At 40.1% G+C, this 25,707-nt stretch overlaps 1 protein-coding gene across 1 annotated transcript in view; it reads right to left on the bottom strand.

Annotated features, from left to right (window-relative positions):
- The window catches only part of usp43a (ubiquitin specific peptidase 43a), a 146,433-nt gene that overhangs the window by 96,067 nt on the left and 24,659 nt on the right, over positions 1–25,707 (bottom strand). The window contains 1 exon segment of the mRNA XM_022199008.2: positions 1,644–1,747. Within this exon segment, the coding sequence (XP_022054700.2) occupies positions 1,644–1,747 (104 nt within the window).

Here is a 25,707-nt window from a genome sequence, read left to right as displayed (position 1 = left end):
GCCCAGAGTGAGTTCAAATGTGGCAGGAGCAAAAAACACCCAGAAACTTGAGGTTCAGAGGATTAACGGTTTCATCCATAAAAGGTGAGAAAACGAACATTACTTCGACCATGTCTCAGGAAACTTCTGTAAAAAGCTGGAGCCCGCAAACGTTTGTCAAATATATGCTTAATGATTCATTTATCTGTGATCTGATTTCATTTCTGCGGCAAGTGTGTATTTTTGGAGCTACATAAGATGAGGTCCCCTGCACTCCACATAGTCTGTCAGAATAATAACCTTATTTAATTTGACACAGTGCAGAGTGAACTCACTAACAGTCACCCTGGCAGCCCAGCCACATACATCAGGCATTAGTGGCCTGTGTTGCACCCTGGTTGTTATACCCATGCTGGATCCATTAGAACCTGCCTGAGTCACCAGAAAATGTGCACTGAACTGAAGTTTATTACAAAACTTTACTATGACAGATTCTCATATTCTACTTGTGTATTGCTCTTACAGAGGTGGGGGAAAAAAGGGGGCTGTATCTGGTTTAGATGACAGTATGTTCCATTACACCGTAGGAGGGAATGGTCAGCAGCAGAGATCAAATGTAACCTTGGAAGAGTAAAAGTTTTTCATTCCAAGTTATCTGCACTGGCAAGTTTGTTATTTTGTTAAATGTGGAGACATGCTGTTCTGATGACACACTTCACACTGATACATGAAAATTATCTGGGTAACAAAGTACTGAAATGGTACTTATAATTCTCCTGTCACCACAGCCTCCCTCTTAGCTAAAGTCCCTCCTGAGGCATTGATTAAATCCCATAAAAAACTCATCTCTGTGCATTCAAGTTACATGTTTACAGTATATTTTTAAGTGAATATAATCTTCTCCTGCTTTAAAATCTATCTGTGGACTCTCCACCTCTCTCCCCTGTTGCTGCAGCTCGAGCACACCAGCTCACCTACAACACTGTAAAACTGCTCTATGACAGACAAGTTGTAATATTTGAGTAATCTGGCCATACCTATTTGAACCCTGAAACTGATTCTGAAATAGGATACTGAAAGTCTCCCTTTGCAAGTTGATGGGATTGGTTCCTTGGATTTGTTACGTGACATGATTGGAGGCATGTTCCTTGTGCTGACAAGGACTCTGAAAGGTCTAGAGTCAATTCCATTAGAGGGTCTATTAAACTACAAAGCCTCGGTCTCACTTTCCACTGTGAATGAAGCAAAGAGAGCCAGAAGCTAGAACTAAAGATAAATCCCCTGAATCCTTCACAGGTCTGTCTGACCTACATTTTCAAGGTACTGATTCTTATCCGCAGGAGAGAGAATACATTCTCACCTGGGCTGAACAGATATTCCTCCTAATGGTATGTATTGCATTCTGTTTATTCAAACACAACCCCAGGATATTGTATATAGTCCCAGCAGAATGCATAATTGATGAGAGACTAAGACAGTATCCAAAAAATTGTTCTTGTCCTACTTCTGACTCAGAGCTTTGTGTTATGTGCTTTTCACAGAAATTCCTAAAAGCTGGGAAAAATACGGCTTTCACATTATCCACAACTTGAAGGCCAACAAACATGGAACACACAGCGAAAATTTCCAAATATATACATGGTGTTTATATCTGTGTTTCTCACCTGTATTGAGCCTGGAAGTGTTCCTGGACAAAGCTGTGTCGACCTCGAGGTTGCTGTGTGCTGGCTACACTGGGACTAGAAGAATTCTCCAATGAACTTGGTCCCTGCAGACAGAGAAACAAAAAACACTTTGAAAAATAGTTTCCTGATGCTGATTCATCCTTTTCAGCAAAGGTGAAAGTCTCTTCAAAAAGGGCAAAGTAACAATCCACCCGCAGTGCAAAGGTGAGGTGAAAAGCTGACAATAGAAGCTTCAACAACATTTAACACAGCACTGTAAAATATGGTGAAAGTTTGGCACCAATGGTGTTCGAAAAAGCACGTTAAAAACTATGGAACACTAACGTACAAAAACGGTTAAAAAACCCCCACAAAACTGAAAATACCGGGCTTTGCAAAAGTTCTGTTACACTTGCAAAATGCAAGTAAAATGAACACAAAGATTTTTTGGTGCGTAACAGAACTTTTGCAAAGCCCGGTAATATGTCAAATAATGATCATTTTTTGCTGATTTAAATAGGGATGCAAAACAATTAATTACTCTGTAAAAAGGCATTTTTGATGTGGACAGAGTGTAAGGTTTTGGTCAACATGCAAATCAATATTTTTGATTGTACTAGTTATTACTTGCAATTTAACAAAACAACAACAAAAGGGAAAGTCTGGAAATAACAGTTTAAAATATATTTTTTAATCTTAAATACACATAATTTTGTGGTTAATTAACAGGAATTGTGTAAACTAACAATACTTTTGCTGATTTAAATACAGTGAAAATAGATCTTGTAATAATGACATTATTTTTATTTGTTTTTATGGTGATGTAATTTGTAGATTAATATTTTTTAAAATTGATTTTACTAGGTACTGTCTGTAATTTGACAAAATGTGTAACGTTCATAAAATAGCAGTAAATTGTTAAGGAATACAGTTAAAATTTGTTTTAAAAACATTTATTTGCAAAGTAATTATTGTAGGGCAGTATACAAAATGAAATGTAAGAAAGTGTCTCGACAAAGAAGTAAAAAAAAAGGCGAGTGACCATTTACACTCACTAAAATTGTCTTTTCATAAACTACAAGATGATCACACTCTGAGAAAAAGAGCGAGAAATAAATAAATTTGTATTTGTGCCACAGTTGAAACTGAATCAAACAGGCTGTAATGTCGGAAAACATTTGATTCATTTAACGTTATAGCAGGGAGGGATTGCTTCTGTGTCTATTTGGCAGACATGGAGTCAGAAATATTTGAGATGTCAAACATCCTCAGCATCATGGTGATGTCCTCTGAATACACTGAGTAGCAGCGATACCCTCCATGCTGTGCCAGACTCAGCAGGAGGCCTCAAAGACTTCAAAGATAAACATAAGAATAAAAGAATGATGGCGATGAATAAAAGATGGATAAGCATGACTCGGGGAAACACAGAAACAGATTGCTGCATCTTTATCTCATAAAGCTGATATCAAAGACGTCAGCTAACACTAGGTGGCAATGATTGATTTAACAGACAGACAGACAGACAGACAGACAGACAGACAGACAGACGCAACACAGCAGATAAGTCCAAATCTGCTACTACATTTAGTTCAGCTGTGCAGTCATGCCTGCTGGTGCTGGTTTGTTTGCCTTTTTTTAAGCACGCCACATCAAATAATTAATCAGGTACAGAGAGAAATGTTGTTGGTCTGCTGTTTAATGCTACACAGGTACCCACTGAGAAGGACCCCTATACCATTATTACTCCTGTAGTTATGTTAGTGTTTGTAAGGACAACTTAAGTTATTCCTTTTGAGTTGGAGCAACCATCCACCACAAATACCAATTACAAATCCGCAAAATGTGCACATATGACAACTATGGTTATGGCTAATTTTAGGGAAACCTTGACTACCACTGCAACTTTTTCAGCTACTAAAATTAACTTTCCTTCTTTGACACCAAGCGTAAATCAGGCACTGTAGAACTGTTTAAAGCAGTGGTCCCCAAACACTTGATTATATAGATCAGTAAGAAAGGAAAAAAAACAAAACATTTTACTGTTTTATTTTCAATGGAGTCTGCACAGTGTTTTAATTTGAAAACTGACTAGATCAACTTCCTGTCAATTCCATCAGTGCTCGTTTCCTGCACTTGACTCATTCCGTTTTCATGTCCGTCCTTTCAATGAAGCCGTCAATCCAACCCTTTCCAAAATGAATAAAAACAAATGGCTTTTCTTTGATAAGAGGGAGAGCTGAGACAGAAGAAAAAGCAAATACATATTTAGCAATAAAAAGCAATTTCATTTGTTTTGGACACTTCTTTTGAAATAATAACAAAAACAAAAACGATTGTTATTTGACAAGTGTGCAACGATCGGTCCATCGAAAATTGTCTTGCTTGAAACCGGTCCATGGTACAAAAAAGGTTGGAGACTGCTGGTTTAAAGAGCCACCACACCCACACAGGTAGACAACGGTTATAAACTTGACATATGATGATGTATACTGTGAAAAAACTGGGACGGATGATGAGTTTGGAGGGAGTGAGGAGTCTTTAATCAATCAGTGCTACCAAATGTCTTAATTGCCAAGTACTTTGTGGCCAGTAGCTACTAACTTGATGGACTCGTACTACTTGGACTTTATGGAATCCTTGTTCTGCTCTGCAGCTGTGGTAATCTTGAAGTGGTTCTGAACCTGTTGCAGGTTCTGGTTGAGCCTCCAGTTCACGTTGACTCTCTTACAGAGCAGAATAAGGTCGACCAATGCAAGCTGCTGAAAGTTCTCAATGTTAGGCAGCCATAGGTGATGGTTAAAGGTAGCACAACTGCCTTATTAGACCTCTCGTCAGGCTGTCATTGGGAATTACGTAAAGTCACTGAATGCTATCAGTTAATAACAAAGCAAATAGTTCCGCCCTTACAGTTCCAACAAAAGAAACAGTTGACATCCATGTGTACAAGCACATGCACACACTCGTGCAGTTTGACAGGTCTAATTACGTGACATAAGTACAGAAAACCTGTGTGACTCAGACATAAAGCAGCAAACAAAGCCATAGTCCACTGAGATACCAGGGTCTGTTCTCACCCACCGGTCTTGTACTGTTTCATGCAAAAAAACAATGAAAAACCAAACTTTGATGAAGCTTTTCTTTTGTTCAAACAAAATCCAATCACCGCTGCATTCACTCTGAACAATGAGCTGCTTTTGGCATCTCTGAAAACTTCTCTGAGGATGGCTCTTTCCTGAATTTATAATGAAGAAAGAAAGCACAAAAGCCCAGTAAGCACACGTGGCAGTTTTGCTTTCAAAATCCACTTCAGCCCATTTTCAGATTTGGCCTCATCTTCATTTTGACATTCAAACACAATATAAAACAATGTTATCCTTTAAATCCCTGTAAAATGCAATTTTAATATCTCTGTACTCTTGAATACTGTTTTATTAAAGAGAAAAAGCACGAGACAAGATTTTCAATTAAGGTAAGCAGTAGCCGAAAGTGATGTGTAAACAAAATACAAGAAGATGCCTCTGCGTCCGAGCCAACCTTTTGCAGCATATCACTTGTAATGGACAGTTTAGGAGGCCTGGATGAGCTATAGAGATTGGAAAAGTGATTCATCAGCACCTGGGCACCGTGTGATGCAGCTGAGGCTATCTGAAGTTGACTTCACCTTCTGTTTTGTGCTGGTAAGCATGGTGAGAGGTGTGCGCCAGAATGAAAAAGAGACTCTTAGATAAAAGCGTCTCCTCTTGGATGTGACCTAAGGGTGTATTTTTAAAAATCACCGGCAGTCTTACAGGATTTTAAAGTTCCATTAAGGCATATTTCTTCTTCACTACTAAACCAAATGTCAAATTTCTTTCAGTTTTCTATATATGGGTTTGTGAACAATTTCTGTTTTGCTAGCAATGCTTTGTATTTCACATTTACATGCCCTCTCTCTTTTGCCTATGACAGCTAAGCTGGTCTTTCTTTCAAATTTGCCCTCTTTTTCTCCATCTTTTCTGTGAAGGACAATGGAGAACAATCCCCAGACCCTCAGAGGCAGACTGGGTTACAAACATCACCATGGAAACACTGGCCCCATTCCCCCCAATGAACATGTGTGAACAGAGAACTTTTTCATTAGTCACAGCGTGGCCTAAATATAAAGAAAAATGCTAATCACCAGAGCAATCAACTTTGTCTGAACCATTTGCCGTTCCAGTGCAGTTCTGTATGAATAACTTTTCTCCTTATTTTGAATTTCTGAGTGTCCATAGCACAAATTTACAGAAGGTAAAGAATCATTCCCGCATGTATTTTAAACAACTCTGCAAACTCTTGACAGCATAAGGATTAGACCGGCAGGTACAGCTGCAGACAGCTATCACATACATGATGCTGGTGTTTGCAGGAGCACAATGAGCATGTTTTGAGGACTGAGAGTGTATAATTCCCAAAGCAATGAAAAATACCATGTGCAATGCAGGATCTGAAAACACCCCCATATTTGCATAAGCAGTACTGTAGCAATAAAGTAGCTGTTGGACATATATAGTACCAGAGTCTGACATTCTCATTTTAAGACGACATAATGTTTAATTGGGTACATTGTGAGGTAATTCCAATTTCTTTCTTAAAGGTCCATTAAAACCTTTAATCATACATCTCAGACTGACACCCGCCCTCTGCAACTGGGTAAAGAACTGTTTTACAGACGGACTCCAATCCATCAAGGCCAGCAGCGACACATCCAGCATGAGAACTGTGAGCACAGGGACCCCCCAGTGCTGCTGTACATATGCTTCACACACAACTGACTGGCACCCAGAGCAACACCAGTATCAACCAATTCACTGATGATACAACAGTGATGGGAATGATCACGGCGTGGGATGAGGTGATCTAGGCCTAGTGTCAGGACAACAATCTTTCCCTTGATGCAGAGAGGACAAAGGAAATGATTGTTGATCCAAGGAAGAGGTAGGAGCAGCACACACCAATATACATAGGTGAGACCGACGTGGAAAAGGTGAAAGCTTCAAGTTCCTTAGCGAGGATGTCACAGCACACAACAAACCATAAAGAAGGCCCAGCAGCAGCTGTACTTTCTGAGAAAACTGAGGAAGTTTGGCATCCCTGTCAAGATTCTGTCTAACTTCTACTGGGGTGCAGTCGAGAGTGTCCTGAGCAGCTTCATTACTGTGTGGTGCGGCAACTACACAACTCAGGACAGGAAGGTTCTCTATCAAGTGATTAAAACAGCCAAGCTTACCTCCTATGTAGCCTTTTCCACATGACCAGACACCTACCAGACCAGGGTCCTCAGAAGGGACACATTAGGGAACAGGCTATCTCACCAAACTCTACACACACACATAATTAATAACTGTTTACCTCAATGCACTATGCATTATATAATCACGACTAGAATCACTTTACCACTGCAACGGTCATTTTATCCAAAGCAAAGTTTAGTGCAGTTCACTACCACAGTCATTGTCAGTTGAAGTCTGCTGATGTATTTCAAATCGCTTTCGATGTTTTTTTCTACATTGTGTACATTTAGTAAAGGGGAATCAGTCAAGGAAGAATTTCATCGTACAGCGTAATTGTCTGGTTTTCTGTGCACATGACAACATACCTCTTGAATCTTTATTTGCATTTTATATTTGTCATTCTATACAACTGAACTGAGAAGACAAAGCGCCAAGAATGCCAAGAGTCAATTATAATGCAGTGTATCACAGAAGGTAGAAAAATATCATCAAAACTGGCTTTGACTCTTCATTTTCTGTGCAAAATAAATCAAACGAACAGCATTTCATCGCACAGTTCACTGCACCTTCTACCATAAGCAGGTCGACAACCTTTTCTCCAGACCTGAGAGCTGAGAATAGACGACTCCATTACAGAAAATGACAGCAATAAATAGACAGAAACAGGAAGTGCACATGCATATCAAACTCTTTAAGACACATATAATGCAGTTAAGGTGATATATAATATATACTGCAGATACACACAATGAGAGGGACAGAGAGTAAGAGCGCTGAGCGTACTGTGCCTCCTTATTTAGCACCTAGGGAATCATGAATACCACCACAACGCTGCTCGAGCTCTGCTGTCTGCCAAAAATAGATGCGGGGGCCAGCCGCAGCAATAACAAGTGAATGCTAATATTCAGAAGCACTAAGCTGTTCAATTGTCACACTGGGTATAATCCAAGAAAAAAAAAAACAACCTCTGAATGCTAACAGATCTAGGCCATATTCAACTGCCTCCTGTTGCTTGGGGGCAAAATTACCGACAGCATTTACATGCTCCTGGCAATGTAATTGATTTATAAGATTTATGTATCAGCCCATGCTCCAGAGCGCAGCATGTTCTGGCTTATACGGCTGTATTTATTTTTATCGCTAAAAAACTGTAGTGTCAAACTGTATATAAGCTGTTTTCAAAACAGGTAGCAGAGTAACGAGCTCATACAGACTGCACATAGGGAGAAACTGAGGAAAGAGAATTTAAGGACTGGAATGAAAGACCCTTCTTCTAGCGAGCAAGAATAGTCGCGTTTTGCTCATGCTTTTGTGTTGGTTGATTATAGCACATGCAGCTGATGTAGTATGCTGTAGTGTAGCAATGGGATTTAACATCATAAAATCTGAGTTATTTGCGATGAGTGTCCATTGTAAATTTGGTGTTGCTATTATTACGCCGGTGCGCTAAAATGAGCCACTTTTCAGCCCGTTTTCTGCATACTGAGCACATTTTTTGGAGGTGTTTCTGTCGTGCAACCTGAGCAAAGGCCACTTTGAAAAGAACACTGTGTCCTCTGGTTCTTTTGCTTTTTCTTTCCTTTTCTTTTCTAAGCAATGAGAGGTCAAACAGGCACACATCACAACCATCTGCAGAGCTTGGCACCATCGCGTCACAGGAGTAGCAAATCCACAAGGACTCATGACTATTAGGTGAAAATAGTGCTTTTCCTGCATACAAGTTACATGAAGGCTCGCCAGGCTCACACACAAACATAAACACAGCTAAAACCATGCAGGCGTACGTCACAACCATCCTATTGATAAATTCCAGACAAGTCACGACAGCGCATCAATCAGCTCTCACCTAATCAAGATTGCTTCTTAGTTTTTCTAAAGATAAAAGCACAACAATCAAGAATCAAACTGGTATTTTTTCTTGCACATTAAACAAAGCGGTGCTTAAGCAACAATTCAGTAAAAAGTTCATGTCCTTGTTTATGGTGATTATGCAACTTTATGGAATCACCTGGTGGCAGTGACTGTATAGTCAGCACTACATGCTCACAGCTAAACTGAAAACAAGGGCAGATTGTTACTCTGATTGTCTTGGGATTCTGCATGGCTGCATTCAACCCATATTCCCACCTACAGCTTTCATGTGCTGCTGTCTTCTCATGCTGCCTGCCTGTCTCTGCTGGACATGACAACATGCACAGTTTGGGTGTGATACCAGCTGTCAAAAAATACAATTCTTTAGTTTCAAGGAAGTAGGAGGTTATCCAAGGCAAAGACATGAGATTTGTATCATATACACAAGTGAGCTATCTTTATCCCATCAGGGCTCCCCTGCTGCACAGTGAGACAGAATTAAAATGCCTTTGCCTACACATGTTGCAACTGTGGAAAAAAAGGAGAAGCCACACAGATGTAGAAACGAGAAAGTGTATCCTTCTCCTGATGGTTTGCTAATTCATGAACCGAAGCGTACAATCCCTGGAGTATGAAATGTTCTTCCCTGGGAGTAAAAATATCCACTGATGTAGTTAAATCACAAAAAATAATAAGTCATTGTGTTGCCTACTGTCACCCAGGATGGCTGATCCACAGCATAACAACCACCACTGGCCACCAGCAAGGAGCTACGTGACACTTGGTTGGGATAATAACAGGGACTTGTCTTCTCTGTGACCGCAAATGCCTTTTCCCAAACGTTCCTCCTTTAAACCTCACCTCGGTCTGGGACTCAATTCTGTGTGATCAGTGAAACATTTCTTCAGTGTAGCCACTGCAAATCTTTGGCACTGTGCCCCCCTTTGTCTGCTGGCAGAAGCACAGCTTCCCTCCAGAGATCTTCACACTCCAATCCCTACATGAAAACATATGTTGTTATCAAAGCCCTGCTGATTCCTCATGGCACGCATTCATGTGTGATGTTTCTGAGGCACTCTGAAGCTCGCTGGGGAGTGAGTGGGAGTTTGGCTTAATGTGTGTGGTTTCATATCTTAAGGTGTGTGTATATGTAAGTGTGTGCATTCAGTCTGTGGGGGTTTGCAGTTTCTGAAATCACTGTAACAATGAGAAAGAGGTGGTTTTTGGTGTGTGTGGACGGGTGAGTAGGTGTACCTACAGAACACGAGAAGAACAAACCAGGAAAAGGCAGGTTGGCCTGGAGGTACAGAGATTGACTAATAACTGAAAGGCTGCAAATTCCAGTCATTGCACTGACAGGAATATTTCTGCGCCAAAATCATCACAGTGATCAGAAAGTCCTCTGCAGGCTTCAGAGGTAATTAAACAGTTGATCAAAGTCTCCCAATGGCTACAGGAAAACAGCTGGACAGTGAATCATAAAAAAAAAGTTTCAATGTGTTTTTCATTAGGAGTATAGTGTTTATGAAAAATACTGAAGAAAAGAAAAGTGAGGTAAATGAAATAAATCGGTTAAAAAAAATGTTAAAGGACAGAAATTGTGCCCCTTTCCAAGACATTTCTGACAATACCGTCCTCCAATTGTTCAATTGTTTCTCTCATTCTTCATTTCAAAATACTGCAAAGATGATTAATTTTTACTATGACTGTATATTGCCTGGTTTTAGCCCTGCTCTAAACAAACTGTAGCTTTAAATGCAGCTGAGCTGCTGCTGGTCTATTGTTGTTTTCAAGTCACACGTTTGGTGAATTTGGAAATGGTGCTGAAATGACTGCTGGCTAACATGTAGTTGTAATGGGCTGAGCTTCAGTTACTTATTTATACTCATTCTGCTGTCAGACAACAGAAACGGAAACATGAGCAAGTCATAAAAACTCAACTGGGAATTAAAATGCAGAATAAATGAGCAGAGACAGGAGGTGAGAAGCAAACAGATGTAAACACTGGATGAGTTTAAGTTGCACTGAAATAGAACAACTGTTCTTTCAGAGTTCCTTAGCTATAACACAGTAGTTTAGTAAAATACTTACTATGCTGTAAAGCTGGGATAGCATCTAGTTGTAGTGGGGACTGTAGAATGGCAGAAGTAACCATTTACATTTAGGATGTGACTTGATCCCAATCGCAGGATTGGAAATGGGGCAGATCGCTGAACAAGCCACAAAGAATGTGCCACTGTGATTAAAAAAAAAAAAAAAACCCTGCTATCCACCACCCTAGTTTATCCTAGCCTGATTTAACAGTTGTGCACTGGCTCAAAGTCATTAAGGTTCAGAGGAGATTTAGTCGCTAAAGTTCCACTTTACTCTCTGCTTGCCAACATGCCTCTGTCCTTGGGGTGCTACAGTATTAGACAGTAAGACGCTCCATGCGGTGCCACAACACACCACTACATCTAATTTACAGTACTTGAAGTGTGAATTATTTAGGAAAATGGTATTGGCAGATACTGGACATTAAACAGATTGGAAGCAAAAAGGCAATTGATCGGGACATACCTAATTTTCATATCTACCAGCTTTTACTTTATATCTCCTAGTTTATAACAACCACAAAGCAATAAAAACGCATTTTCACCAGAAGGGGTTTTCAAAATACATTTAACATATTCTGTATGTCGAACTAAGCCAGTACAAACAGAAACAGCTACAGATTGTTATCGCTGTAAGCGTGTCTACATTAACACTAACGCTGACAAATTTCACATTTGAGTGCCAAATAGTATCTGGAAAAGTAATAGCTGATAAAACCAAAAGGTCCTTCTGTAAAATGGCAATACAGACATATCATTTTAAATAAAACTAATGTGACAGTGTGCCAAAAGTCGTACTTGTGGGTGAGAAGATTTCATTGGGACCAAGAATATCTGTGAAAAATAAACGTTGTCCGACTGAGGAAAGACGCTGATTCAGTTATCATCTCAAACCACATTTCTAATCAACTGGCTGGCTCATGGGGCTTAACACATTCACCTTGGCTGCCAACCAGAGCCCTGAGTCATCCCCATACACCTAACATATTCTCACACATACTCAAGCTTTCAGACACATGCCTGCAGACATGCATCTAGTACCAAATATTAACTCACACACAACACCACATATGTGTTCAACTATGTTCTTTGTCAACTGATACTTTCACTCTCACACAACACACAAATGCAGACATACAGCTATAAAAAGTGTGTTCGTCCAAAGTCTGATAAAACAAAGGTGACAACATTCATTGAGGTGATAAAGCAAACTGTGACATGAATGTATTGTAAGACACATAGGAATGAATATTGCATGCTACAACGGTGTATCCAAAGCTTTTTCACCTCAGTGAGGCAAAGTATGATACTGAAATGCCATATTCATTCACAAACATGTAATCTCATGCAGCCATACCACTGGCTCAAATAAAGCTCTGAAGAAATTCTCATGATTCTCACCTGGCAAATGCAGCCTTCAGGTGAGCCAAAGGCGGCTGGGGTGGCTTTGATACGGTACCGAGAGTATCACATTCCTGTCTTTTCCAAGCCAACCCAGTTTCCAAGTTAGTATTACAGTTCCCAAAAGCACCTTTCACAAATTCGTAGATGAAACTTAATTAACATCATGCCTACGTAAGATAAAACCCTAAAATCCTGGCGGCAGTAAGACAGATAATTGATTTTAACAGTTTCACTTGTGTCTTACGTATGTCCACTGTATGGTCATGTTTCCTGCTGCAGGAAGAAGCTGATCACACTCACCCACTCATTATTCCTGCATCATTAAACTTGGCTGATTTGGCTACCATTCAGTGACTACCATGCATCTCTGATCAGTTATGTGTGCTAGGAACTTGGACTTGGATGGCAGTGTGTGGTACCACTCGTTGTAATTAGTACATTGCATATTATGTTGGCATGACGTTCCAATCTCTCAAAATCTGAATTTGCATCTGAAGAGCACTGTATTCACAGGGACAAATAATGCAGAAACATAGATATCTATGAATGATAATGGGGATGTAAGAGCTTCTTTTGAAACATAATTCCTTTGTATTTCCTCGTAATGGAAGATTGATGATCAAAGCAAGAGAACAATGGCTGAATCTAGAGGAAGGGACACGTACAAATACAGCTGATGCACCTTGCACTACATTACACCAAGTAAAAGACCGCCTCTGGCAAATATTTAAGTTTTTAACATATGTTGGTTTTGCTTGTTTCTTTTTTTAAAATATATATGCCATAAGACATATTATGTGCAAAATAGGCCTTCAGTGGCATGACTGAGCGTTCACTTTAAAACTGTAGAGTACTGATGACTATCAGTTGTAACTATATAAACACAGCTTCATGTTCCCAGTGTGTTATATGTAACAAATTAGAAAACAAATCCAGTCAGCTTGCAGGGTGGGGCTTTCTGTATCATTCCTCTTCTTCAGAATCAAATTCTGGCTCAAACAAGCATGGCTGAATTACACAAATATCACAAAGTGCTATTAGTTTTACAGTGTTTCTGTTAAGTTGTTGATGAGGTGGTGTGCTCTAGCTGCTGAGAGGAGAGACACAGATACTACAAAGATCTGTGCATTCTAGTGGAAGCAATAGTGTAGAGTTCAATCTAAGCCATTTTTAAGCAGGAATGAATGATTTTCATAAAAAAAAACTTCTAAATGTGTAATTCTGGTAAACAGATGAGTTTTTAGTAGTTAATAAATGACTAGAAATCTTCAGAGCAAAATATTCATCTCTGTATGTGATTCACTGACTTTATGTGAAGATAGACAAACCTTTGTTATCTTTACCCAAACATTTCCTGAAGAGTGGCTCCAGTCATTGCCATCTTGGCAGTGCTAAAAACATAATGCAACTGGTGAATTCAAACATCAGCAAACAGGTTGAGATGCTGTGGGCCATGGACTGTCCTTTCAAGGCACCCATCTTTCACTCAGAGTGACCCTGCCCTTAATTCTGCGTAACTATAAGCCTTAATACAACAGAATCTAGTGAGTGATATAAAAATGCATCCCTGATACAGTTGGCATTGACAGGGAAATTACCTATAGAGACCAAAACCGTTTTCATACCAGGCTATAAACAGGTATATTTCTGCTATAAAGAAAGGCATTTTAACCTGGGTGTCTATGGGGCTGACTCACTTTTGAAGCCAGACTCAAGTGGCCATTTGATGAGCTTCAGTTCTTGGCACTTCTGTACTGGCTTTAATTTTCAGCCCCAGAGGTGGATGCTGGATTTGATAAATTAAAAAATGCTCCCAAAATACAAACTCCAATATCATGACCATACCATTATGTCACATGGTCACCAAAAGGCATCAGTATTAATGTTCATATGCAGCCTTGACAGCAAACACTCAACATCTGAATAATTGCATATTATGGTGACAAACCTTACATAATGTTTGTCTTCTATACTCTGCTGACCATCACTTGTGAGTGTAAGTTTGTGTTGTTGAGAGTGTGTACAGTTACTCGCTTACCAAATTAATCTATTTGTACATTTGAGTGTGTCTGTGTGTGTTCGAGTGTGTTCTCAGTAAGTCAGAGTTTCCCTTGGAACATTTCAGCAGCACTGAAGTAGCCACACTTTAAGCTCCTGGTATCAGCTTGATGTTTTGGGCCTCCTGCAGGAAGAGATGACGTCTCCCACAGAGTGTGTGAATTAGGCGAGCCAATGTTGACATAGCTGTTGGCGGTTCCAGTAGACAGCGCGATCCACTCTTGTCTTTCAGAGGGAGGCCGCCACCAGAGAAACTGAATGGCAGTCATTTCAACACAGGCCAAGTTTTAATAAAAGTGAACATGTGTGCATTCCACCTGAGAGTTTGTTAACACTGTCTAACGACTGGAGATTTGTTAATTACAGTTCACTCTGTAATTCCACTTATAATAGCAAATCAAGCTGTGCATTGAAGTCTTAAATCTTTTCTCAAATTAATAGCGTGGAGAAGCAGCATGGCAGAGGTTGAACAAGGCCAAGAGGAAGAGGTGAAAGAAACAACAGCGAGATAGAAGGAAAAACACGGATGGAAAGACAATAATAAAGGCAAAAGAAACGAGGATGAGAATAATTAAAAATGTAAAACTTTCCTGTAACACAGAGAAAGAGCAAGAATTTAAGGTACAAAGAAAGATACACGCAGCGAGACAGGAGGTTGTTATGAATAAAATGTGCCACCAAACAGGTTAATTTGTTTACTTAACAAGACTAAATGATTACTAGCCATGCTAGGTGTCCTGCCAGGCTGCCATACTCTGTATGACAAGTTGGATAACACAGAGACAGTTTGGCCTGAGGGTGGCATGAGAGAGAAGGCTGCATTCACTCATTACATTTAGGAATTTATCTTCACAGCACAATATACACTTGGACTGTCAGTCTCAGCTCTACAAAGCATTCAAATAGTTTGCCAACCAATATGGGATTTTTAAGTTCATTATTGATGATATTATAACTTTACCAAAAGCAAAATTGCACAGATATTTCAAATTTGTTGTCATTAAAGTTTTGGGACGGAGACATACTGAGACAGATGCTTCACTGCTCGTCGCACAATGATGAAATGATGACACCTTTTGAAGATTATACTGCCCGAGTTCAGCATTCCTAAATCGCTTCTGAACTGATACACAATAGTAATATATCTGCAATACACTAATATTGGCCAATATATCAGTCTGGATGAATTATCAGGCTAGTTGTCAGGGCTTGACTGTTCTTTCTAATGGCTCTGAGGCTTCAGTGCCATAAATCATCAGCCTATGTCAGCAATGGTCTGTGCAGACTCTTCTTTAGACATCTGTACGAAGCCCACAACTGGAAACTACGGTGACTGTCCCAAATTTGCACGCCAAAGCACCTGTCTGCAAATCACAGTTACAGCGAGGAAACAGACAGTATTTACAAGTGGAAAGTCAGTAAATATATAAATTTCAATATGACATAAACAAGGCAAAAGTAAAGCTTAGACTGATAAAAGGCCGGCAAGTGGAGTGTGACATGTCTTAAAATGACCAACTGCCTCGTCATTTATTTCGAGTAAAACTGATAAGCAAGTCAAATTTTGCTGCTGCACTTAGATGATGGAAGGAACAGAAAACCCCAATATCATGTTTGGGTTGACGTCGAGCATGAAATTGGCTCTTTATATTCAGGTTCAGACCTTAGAGGAGACGGAGAGGCTGAAGGAAAGTGGGAGAAAAGCGAGAGACTGACAGAATCAGAAGACTGTGGGAGACACCGACAGAGCAACATGACTCAGAAATAGAGAGGAAGGGAAGCGGTCCAGAGCAGGGGAGGAATGATAGAAATGCTGTCCGTGCATTAAACCAGCTGACTCACTCCTATTCTTTCAGCTCCGGACGGCTACCACTAATTCGACCTATTCAAAGCTGGCTTATGGTAACAAGGCAACCTGGGAGATAACGGTGGAATCCACAGGCATTTTTATTCCAGCCATCACGAACCCTCTCCACTACTACAACCTTGGTGCATTAACTCTGGCTCTCACAGCACCAAAAATGTGTTCAAGTTGCCATGTGCTTTCTCCTGACAATCACTCTTTATTTGCTGCTATTCATCTGCTGTTCTAGTTGTCAAGACCAAAAGCAAATTGCTTCACAGTACCTTTCTCTGATCTTAAGCTTATCGCTGTCTAAAGAGCGCCACATGAACCCACTTGATTTCATACAGTGCTGAGTGCAGCCAGACCCGCCACTCTCTGGCTGTTACTATGGAGATGCCAGCTGGGCCAAAACAAAGGCAGAACAGAAAATAAGCAGCCTCAGACAAGAGCCACTGGCAGAGCTCTGACAGCCAAATCTGGCTTGGCAGCAGAGGCGACAATCATCTCTCTCTGTCCCTTATCTGCACACTGGTTGTGTTTATTCCCAGGCAAATATTGATTTATAGAAAGAAATGAATTGATGCGACTCATCGGAATGAAGAGGAAAGAATTCATTAGCTTCTAAAGAGAAAGGACCCTCATTACACTCGCTTTGATAGGAATTGAGCTTTGAGATGGTCTGTGCCGGAGCTTCTTGTCCCATCACAAATTAAAAGCAGCACTGTTGATCTGTGCTTGGCATCCTGGGAAAAAGGGGGACATCATGTATCAAAGAACAAGTTGAGAACTTTCAAACTGAAGTGTGAACACCCATGAGACTGGTTAATGATCTCATAAACTATCTGAGTTGTTACAAAGCGACACAACAGCAACTCCACAGAAAATCCCCACAGAGAGCTTCACAAAGGTATTCAGAGGAGGAATAACATTTGTCTGGCAGCCATTCATGAAAGATTTTAGCTCTTACTTGAAAATACCTGGCAAGATGAACATATATGTCCTGACGTGACACATTTATGCAGTTTCATGTGAAGTAAATGACTGATGTCATTAACTACAATCCCCTAATGTGTTACGTAAAAAAGCCATACAAACACATGAATATGAGAAACATACTGATAAAATGGTCATATTGTTCTGATTCTTTTTCAACAATCAATGTCAAGTAAATTGTGCAGGTATTTTTTTGTTTATTGCAGTTTTTCGCATTTTTGCCGACATTCTAGTAAATAACATTGTTGCTGTTTAAAAGGGTTTCTGATTTGAGCCGCACAAGGTCTGTTGTATAAATCCTTTATCCTTCTGCAAAATCTGCCACACTGGCACATTAACACTTAAGCTGCAGCAAAGCCAAGCGATAATACACACACACCCACACAGAGTGAACCACAATCCAAAGTGTTGCACTGCAAAAAAACAAGCGGAGAAACCAAATATCTGTATGTTCTTAAGCTTGCAACGAATTTACGTGATCGATTTTTCTTTTCTTTCAAAAATCTACTAGCTACAAAAATATCTGATTTGTTATTTCATTGTTCACTGGATTTTATGGGTAAATATGAAACTAAATGACTTGGACTTCAGTGAGATATAAATATTTCCTTTTCAGCTCAGGCCAATAACAATGATGAACAATGGGGGACAGGTGACAGGAACAGGTCCGACTGCATTCCTGCAACTCATCCTGTTCTGAAGGCAGCAGGAAGTTATGACCATAAAAGGAAGAAAAAAAACCTTTGGAAGTGGGTGTGGTGCAAGTGACACGAAACAATGAAACCAGGTGAGACTTTGTTTACTTGGATAAGACCAACGAAAAACACGTCCACATTCCCACCAGCACCAGTAAGACCAGTTTTCAATACCAAACACTGAAGACAACTCATGACGATGAATGTTGAAGAATTTCACAGAAATCCCTCAGAGGATATGAGGTAGACTGATTCTCTTCGCTTCCAATCTTGTCAGTCTTGTTGACAATATAAGCAACTAATAGCAACCAGGCATCTTTATGTTTACATTAATAACTGCAAAACTGCACCGTAAATCTCATTCCTGAATCCACTGAGCGTATTGTTTCTTCCCATCCAATCTACCACATCATAAAAACCTGTTGTGTAATTTCAACAGCCAAAAGAGATAACACATGATTGTATGTGGTACTTCAGGAAATAACTAATTGCAGGGTGTAAAAAGTGGGACATCATGAAGTTAAAGACCTGTCAGTGTTGAAAATCCAAATCAAACACAGCACAGGGTGTGACTACTGTAACTGTACTTCCATAAAATATGGAGTGTATGAATACACCAATCAGCCATAACAGCAAACCCACCTATCTATTATTGCACAGGTCCTCCTTGTACCTCATAAATGACATCTACACCACAAGACCTTTAAAGGCACCAAGATGTTACCAGCAGACTCTTTAAGTCTTGTGATTTGAGAGATGGATCCTCCATGGATCAAAATTAACCTGCATCACATTCCTCAAACCATTTCTGAACACTTTTTGCAACATGGTATGGGGGAAATCCTGGTAAAGGGGCCACTGTCACCAAAACCACATTAAAGGGGTGTTTGTGGTTTGTTGCAAAGGTCAGGTAGGTGGTACCTGCCAAAGTAACATCCACATGAACACCAGGGCACAAGGTTTTCAAGCAGAACATTGGCCAAAGCACCACGCTACATCCCTCCGCACATGCAATTGCTCGCCCATGTAGTGTAAAAGAAAGCATGATTCATTAGATCAGGTCTTCTTTCATTGCCCCAGGGTCCAGTTCTTATGCTATCTATCATAACCAGCAGGTTTTAAAGTGGTAAAATTGTGCTACAATAGCTCTTCTGTCAGATCAGACCACATGGGACAGCTTCTACTCCCCATGAGCATCAGTGAGTGATCATGACCATGTCACCAGTTGTCCTTCCTTGGGCCACCTTTGGTAGATACACCTCACAAGACCTGTAGTTTTGATGATGCACTGACCCACTCATCCAGCCATCATACTTTGGCCCTTGTTAAAGTCACTCTGGTCCTTACATTTGGACATTTCCCCTGCTTTCAACACATCAAGATAATTTCCTGTAAACCATTGAAAATAACCAGGATACACACTTTAAATCCCCCATATCACCAAGAGGTCCAAATGAAAGTAAAACTGCACAAACCAGCCAAACCATCAAAGAAACTTAACGTTATACATCCTTATATATGCATTCATGCTAACCACAGTTTATCCTAGAACACAAAAATTCAGCTCCGAGTTTGTCTGAATTAGTCATTTTGTTAAATACAACTCCAACCTGAAATACTTGATCAAAGACAGTTTTCAAATCTGTTGGGAGACTTACACAATACCTATTTAAATATAGCCCTAATAAAAATTATATAAAGTTATGAAATGTGAAGGTCATTATGTCTTCATTTGTGCAGCGTTCTGAGAGGGCTTTTTAAATACTTAGAAAGTAAGAACTGATTTCTGGAGCATTTAGAGTGTGCCTCTAACCTTGTATAGTCCTCAGTTCACCCTGATCTTCATTAGAAGAAGCTCTCTACCAAACTCACTCCCCCCATGCTCTTCCTGCTTTCCTCGTAGTCTGTGTTTGACTTTCATTCTGCAGCTCTCATTATAGACCAAAGTTTATCTATCAGATGTTCTTGAACTATTTAAAGAATGACGTCCTTTTGAAATATTAATGTACTTAATTAAATGTTTCCTAAGAAATGTCCTGAATATTTCATTCACATAGTGGGATCCATTAAAAACCTTTTGCAGTAATTGTCCACCTGCAGAATGATGGCAGTGTCTGAAATGCTAAGTTTGGGTTACGATATATGGTCAAATACACATAGCTGTTTAGAAATACTGCCAGAAGGAGGCTAGAAATATGAGCGAACATCCTGACCTGAAAGGGCATCGCTGCCTGGTAAGATTGAAAGCTAACAAGGAGAAATAAGACTGACGGAAAAGAGCACGTAAGCGAGAGCAGGCAAGGGCATGTCATTGCCTTCTGCTCTTATAAAAATATGCAAGAGAGAGTTCTAAAAGCTCATCCTGAAAACTCTCCTGCAGTCTGTCACACATGAACACACTCCAAAAAGGACACCTGTAGGACATGAAGGGAGTGCAGAGGACAGGAGATGGTCGGTGGGATGTACCCAGAGCAGGAATCAATCACGAGGCTAACGTTGCTGCCGCTATGGATCTCCTCTGTGTGTCTCTCACTCTGTGTCTCCTTTAGCCCTGAGAGGACATGTTTAATTTTTCATAACCTCCTGCAGCGTGGCATTTCAGTCACATCCTTCCTCTGTCGAGCTGCTCCATGAATGGGTCTAGTGGGGAGGTCGGGATGGAGGAGGGGTTCCCTATTTCACTTGGCTCAGAAGTTTTGGCTATTCTGACTTGTACTTACCTCCGCTCTCTGCACTAAAATGTCATGCTTGAATTCTGTGATTTCAAGTACAGAAACGAGGAGGTCTATGGGGACTTAGAGCTGTTGTTCCTACTGCAGGTGTTTTTCTAGCAGCGTGGCGTTTGAAGGTGCTTTGGGAAGGCTGTGGATCAATAATCATATAGATAGATTTCCTTTAAAGACAGCTGCACAACAAATGGCTGGAAGTCATCCTCTGACGTGAGGACTGCAGTTATTGGTCTTTGTTTTGGTGTCTAAATCTGAAAGAACTATGGAAAGTCTCCATACGTTTTCAAGAAAATCAGTTTTAAATAACTTTGAGGTAATTTCGCACTCAGTTAAAGCTGCTCATATATTGTCACATAAACACAGGATCCAATGAGTATCTGCATGTGAAAGGTTCCACGCATAGCTTCAAACCATTACGACCCGAATCTTCAGTTTTCCTTTAGTTCTGGAGAGCATTTAATGTCTGTCAGCTCATCAATTTGGTTTGCAGCCCACAACTTGACTGTATTGATTCAGTTTCATCATTTTCATCAACCCCATTTCAGGCTGCATAGGCAGCTGCCTTTACGGAGGGAAAAAATGATTTAACAGCCACAGAAATAGGTGTTTCACTTAGGATTTCGTCAAGACCAAACCAGAACTAAAAGTAGCTAGATATCATCTGTAGTTTAATAATTCTGACAGTAAATGTCTGCTTTTACTTGAATGCATCAGCAAAAATCTATATTATATATATATATACAGGTAAAAGCCAGAAAATTAGAATATTTTCATAAACTTGATTTATTTCCGTAATTGCGAACAAAAGGTATAACTTTTACATTATATGTAATCATTGCACGCAGACTGATGCACTTCAAATGTTTATTTATTTAATTTTGATGATCATAGGTGGCAACAAATGAAAATCCGACATTCCGTGGGTCAGAAAATTAGAATATTACCTGAGGCCAATACAAAAACAGGATTTGTAGAAATGTTGGCCAACTGAAAAGTATGAACGTGAAAAATATGAGCATGTACAGTACTCAATACTTGGTTGGAGCTCCTTTTGCCTCAATGACTGCATTAATGCGGCGTGGCATGGAGTCGATCAGTTTCTGGCACTGCTCAGGTGTTATGAGAGCCCAGGTTGCTTTGATAGTGGCCTTCAGCTCTTCTGCATTTTTGGGTCTGGCATTCTGCATCTTCCTCTTAACAATACCCCACAGATTTTCGATGGGGCTAAGGTCGGGCGAGTTGGCTGGCCAATTGAGTACAGAAATATCATGGTCCTTAAACCAGGCACTGGTAGATTTGGCACTGTGTGCAGGCGCCAAGTCCTGTTGGAACATAAAATCCCCACCTCCATAAAGCAGGTCAGCAGCAGGAAGCATGAAGTGCTCTAAAACTTGCTGGTAGACGGCTGCGTTGACCTTGGATCTCAGGAAACAGAGTGGACCGACACCAGCAGATGACATGGCACCCCAAACCATCACTGATGGTGGAAACTTCACACTAGACTTCAGGCAACGTGGATCCTGTGCCTCTCCTGTCCTCCTCCAGACTCTGGGACCTCGATTTCCAAAGGCAATGCAAAATTTGCTTTCATCAGAAAACATAACTTTGGACCACTCAGCTGCAGTCCAGCTCTTTTTTTCCTTAGCCCAGGTGAGACGCTTTGCGCGCTGTTTCTTGTTCAAAAGAGGCTTGACACGAGGTATGCGGCAGTTGAAACCCATGTCTTTCATGCGTCTCTTGGTGGTGGATTTTGAAGCACTGACTCCTGCAGCAGTCCAGTCCTTGTGAATCTCCCCCACATTTTTGAATGGGTTTTTTTTCACAATCTTCACCAGGGCGCGGTGATCCCTGTCGCTTGTACACTTTTTCCTACCACAGTTTTTCCTACCCTTTGCCTCTCCATTAATGTGTTTGGACACAGAGCTTTGAGAACAGCCAACCTTTTCAGCAATAACCTTTTGAGTCTTGCCCTCCTTGTGCAATGTGTCAATGGTTGCCTTTTGGACAGCTGTCAAATCTGAAGTCTTCCCCATGTTTGTGTAAGCTTCAGAACTGGACTGAGAGACCATTTAAAGCCCTTTGCAGGTGTTTTGAGTTAATCAGCTGGTTAGTGGGTGGCACCAGGTGTCTTCAAACTTGACCCATTTCACAATATTCTAATTTTCTGACCCACGGAATGTCGGATTTTCATTTGTTGCCACCTATGATCATCAAAATTAAATAAATAAACATTTGAAGTGCATCAGTCTGCGTGCAATGATTACATATAATGTAAAAGTTATACCTTTTGTTCGCAATTACGGAAATAAATCAAGTTTATGAAAATATTCTAATTTTCTGGCTTTTACCTGTATATATATACATTATAATAGTTACACAGGACATTTTTCTGCATTGAGCACTTTTATTTTTGATATCTCATTGCATTTTCCTGATAATACTAACATTTTCAATGCAGGACTTCTATAGTGTGGTATTTTTACTTAAACTTAAGAAAAGGATATGAGTACTTCCTACATCCATCTCGGTTTATCAAGGTAACTTAAACTACACCTGCAGTTTGCCTACACATCGCCTTTAAGGAATTAGCGATGTCGACTATTGGGTTTGTTGCGGGAAGCCAGTCTCCCCCTGTTTAAGCAAAATGCCAGAAGACTGTCCCAGCCACAGCAAAGAGTTGCTATAAAGGCAGTAAAGATACTTTAATCAGCTGTAATATGTCTGGATAAGGAGAAGAGTCACTGAAAGTCTATGTGTTATATTCACTGCCACAGAAAAGATAACAGACATAACAGAGGATGGCTTTGTTGGTTTATATTTTTGTGTTTAATTCAGCTGCTTTACTGTAATAATGGCAAAATCCAGTCCCGTCCTTGGGAAGTGTTTTGTACAGTGTTGGCTACATTTCGGTCATTGTTTCGATACAGTTATGCAGCTTATTCTGGTCATCTGTTAATCAATAAACAAAAGCTGAAGAGGTTAACTGAGAACAATTCTATATTCACAATGATGAACTGGTTCCCTGCCCAACGTGAACTAGAAGTAGATTGAAGACTGCCGTTGCATTCATTAGGTGGACAGAAGAGACTTCAAATAAATCCTTATGATGATTCACAGTATCTGGACATGTAAATAGGTTTACCTGTTATTAACATTATAACCGGATACATAGCATGGTGTACAGACTGCTGCACTGCATTTAAGAGGCCAAGACATCGATAACTGTAGGCTCAAGTGTTAATAGCTGTCATCAAAGACATTGGTGGAAACATTTTGAGGCTGGGAAGAAATCAATTCCGGTGTTTTTGTTTCCAGACTTGAATCACCTGTGATAGCTGAATGTGTTGCAGTCTGACAGTACAAGGCTCATAACAGCTACAATTGTGGCTCCCTGCAGCTTGAAAAAGACACGGGTGTTCAAACATACAGACATGCTCCAGCACACGCCTTTTCTGGCTGAATACCTCTGCAGGTTCTCTGTTCTCACCTCTGATCCTCTCCCAGAAACCGCCAACCTCTCCCATTACTACTCTCAAAAACGAATATATATAATAGCATCCTGTGGCCCTTCTTCCTTGCTTGCTTCCTTTCTGCGCACTCTCCCATGACCTCCCGCTGTATTGTAACAGAGCTTTCACAAGACAGGTTTACTGAAAAAACAAATCAGCGTCTCAACTTGTAACCTGCAGAGAGTATTTGGCACCGAATGTGTACATACTGTAAGACAGTCAACCTCCCATTCTCCGTCTCTGTTGCTTATTATCTTTCACCTGTCTCTTTCTCTTTAAATTTTCTTCAATGACTTTCTAAAGGTTGATGCAATGGGGGAGAGAGAGAATGTGGAGACACAAATTAAGGTCAAACAGTGGCAGAGTGTCTTAATTTCCATGTTTCTGAGCACAAGCTTCGTCACAAGCACCGACATATGGGCAATCTATAGATGCGATCAATTCAGAGGTGACACAAAGGAATATGAGAGGGCTATCAGAGCCGGGCAACTTCATTCTCAGGGCAAAGAAAAATGCAAACTCATCAACTCTGCTCGATTTCAATACACACAACAGCACAAACCCCAACAAAGGATCCTCACTGTGCCTCTGTAGAAGTCGAACACAGTTTTAAAGGGAGCGGATGGGGTGACAGTGGATGATAAGGCCTACTCAGTCATTCAGCCCTCACTAGCTGATAGATCGAGATATTACGTCAGGAAGAAGGCTTAAAAAAGACACTTGAACAGGGAAAGTGAATAATGGATGAGGCCATGGCAAGAAAGAGAAGGCAAAAAGCAAACCCCAACCCTCCCCAAAGTAAATCCTATTAGAGTGGTAGGATAGCAAAGGAGGATTAGCTGACCCAGAGCACTCTGTCCAGACTGTTTCACACCGATAAAATATAGAAAAAAAAAACACTAACATTGACTTTATATAGGTACATATATATTTACAACTCAGCAGATTTTATCATTTTTGCAGGATTGCAATTGATTCTTGAATTGATTGGGAGCTTTTGGTAACAAGGATGCATGTGATTCACAGATTCCATCACAGAGAATTAAGAGTTAAAGTAGTCATAAAAAAAAAAAAAAACAACTCAGCACTGACATGGTCTTTAAAAGCATAAGGAAAGTTTTGTTTTCAACTGTCCATACACACACCTACAGATATGCAGTCCTATGTACATTAATAGACAAATACATGCATATATGTATTGTGATACATCCTATTTCCTACCATTTAGATGTACAATTATTGAACATACATACATACGTATATATGTACACACCTTCTCATTCAAAGGTTTTAATTTTATTATTTTATACATTGTTAATTAATACTGAAGACATCAAAACTATAAAAGAATACATATGGGATTATGTTGTAAACAAAAAAAAAAGTGTTAATCCTCTGTATTAATCTACAGTGGAGAAAATAATACAAATAAATAAAAGCATTGATGGCGTATATATGTATGTCATGTAATAAGTGCCAAAATGAGAGTCTGTATACTTCATGGTGTTTAGCCTTAAAGGGGAACTTCGTTTTTTTTCAACCTGGGGTCTGTTTCCATATGTAATTTCATACCTGTGAGTGATGGAGAAATGAATTTTTGACATAGCTCCAGTATTTAGTCAGGCAGGCAG

The sequence above is a fragment of the Acanthochromis polyacanthus genome, chromosome 3 (assembly GCF_021347895.1).
Source record: "Acanthochromis polyacanthus isolate Apoly-LR-REF ecotype Palm Island chromosome 3, KAUST_Apoly_ChrSc, whole genome shotgun sequence".
Taxonomy (NCBI): domain Eukaryota; kingdom Metazoa; phylum Chordata; class Actinopteri; family Pomacentridae; genus Acanthochromis; species Acanthochromis polyacanthus.
The sequence above is the reverse complement of the archived record's forward strand: the minus strand, read 5'-3'. Positions and strand labels throughout refer to the sequence as shown.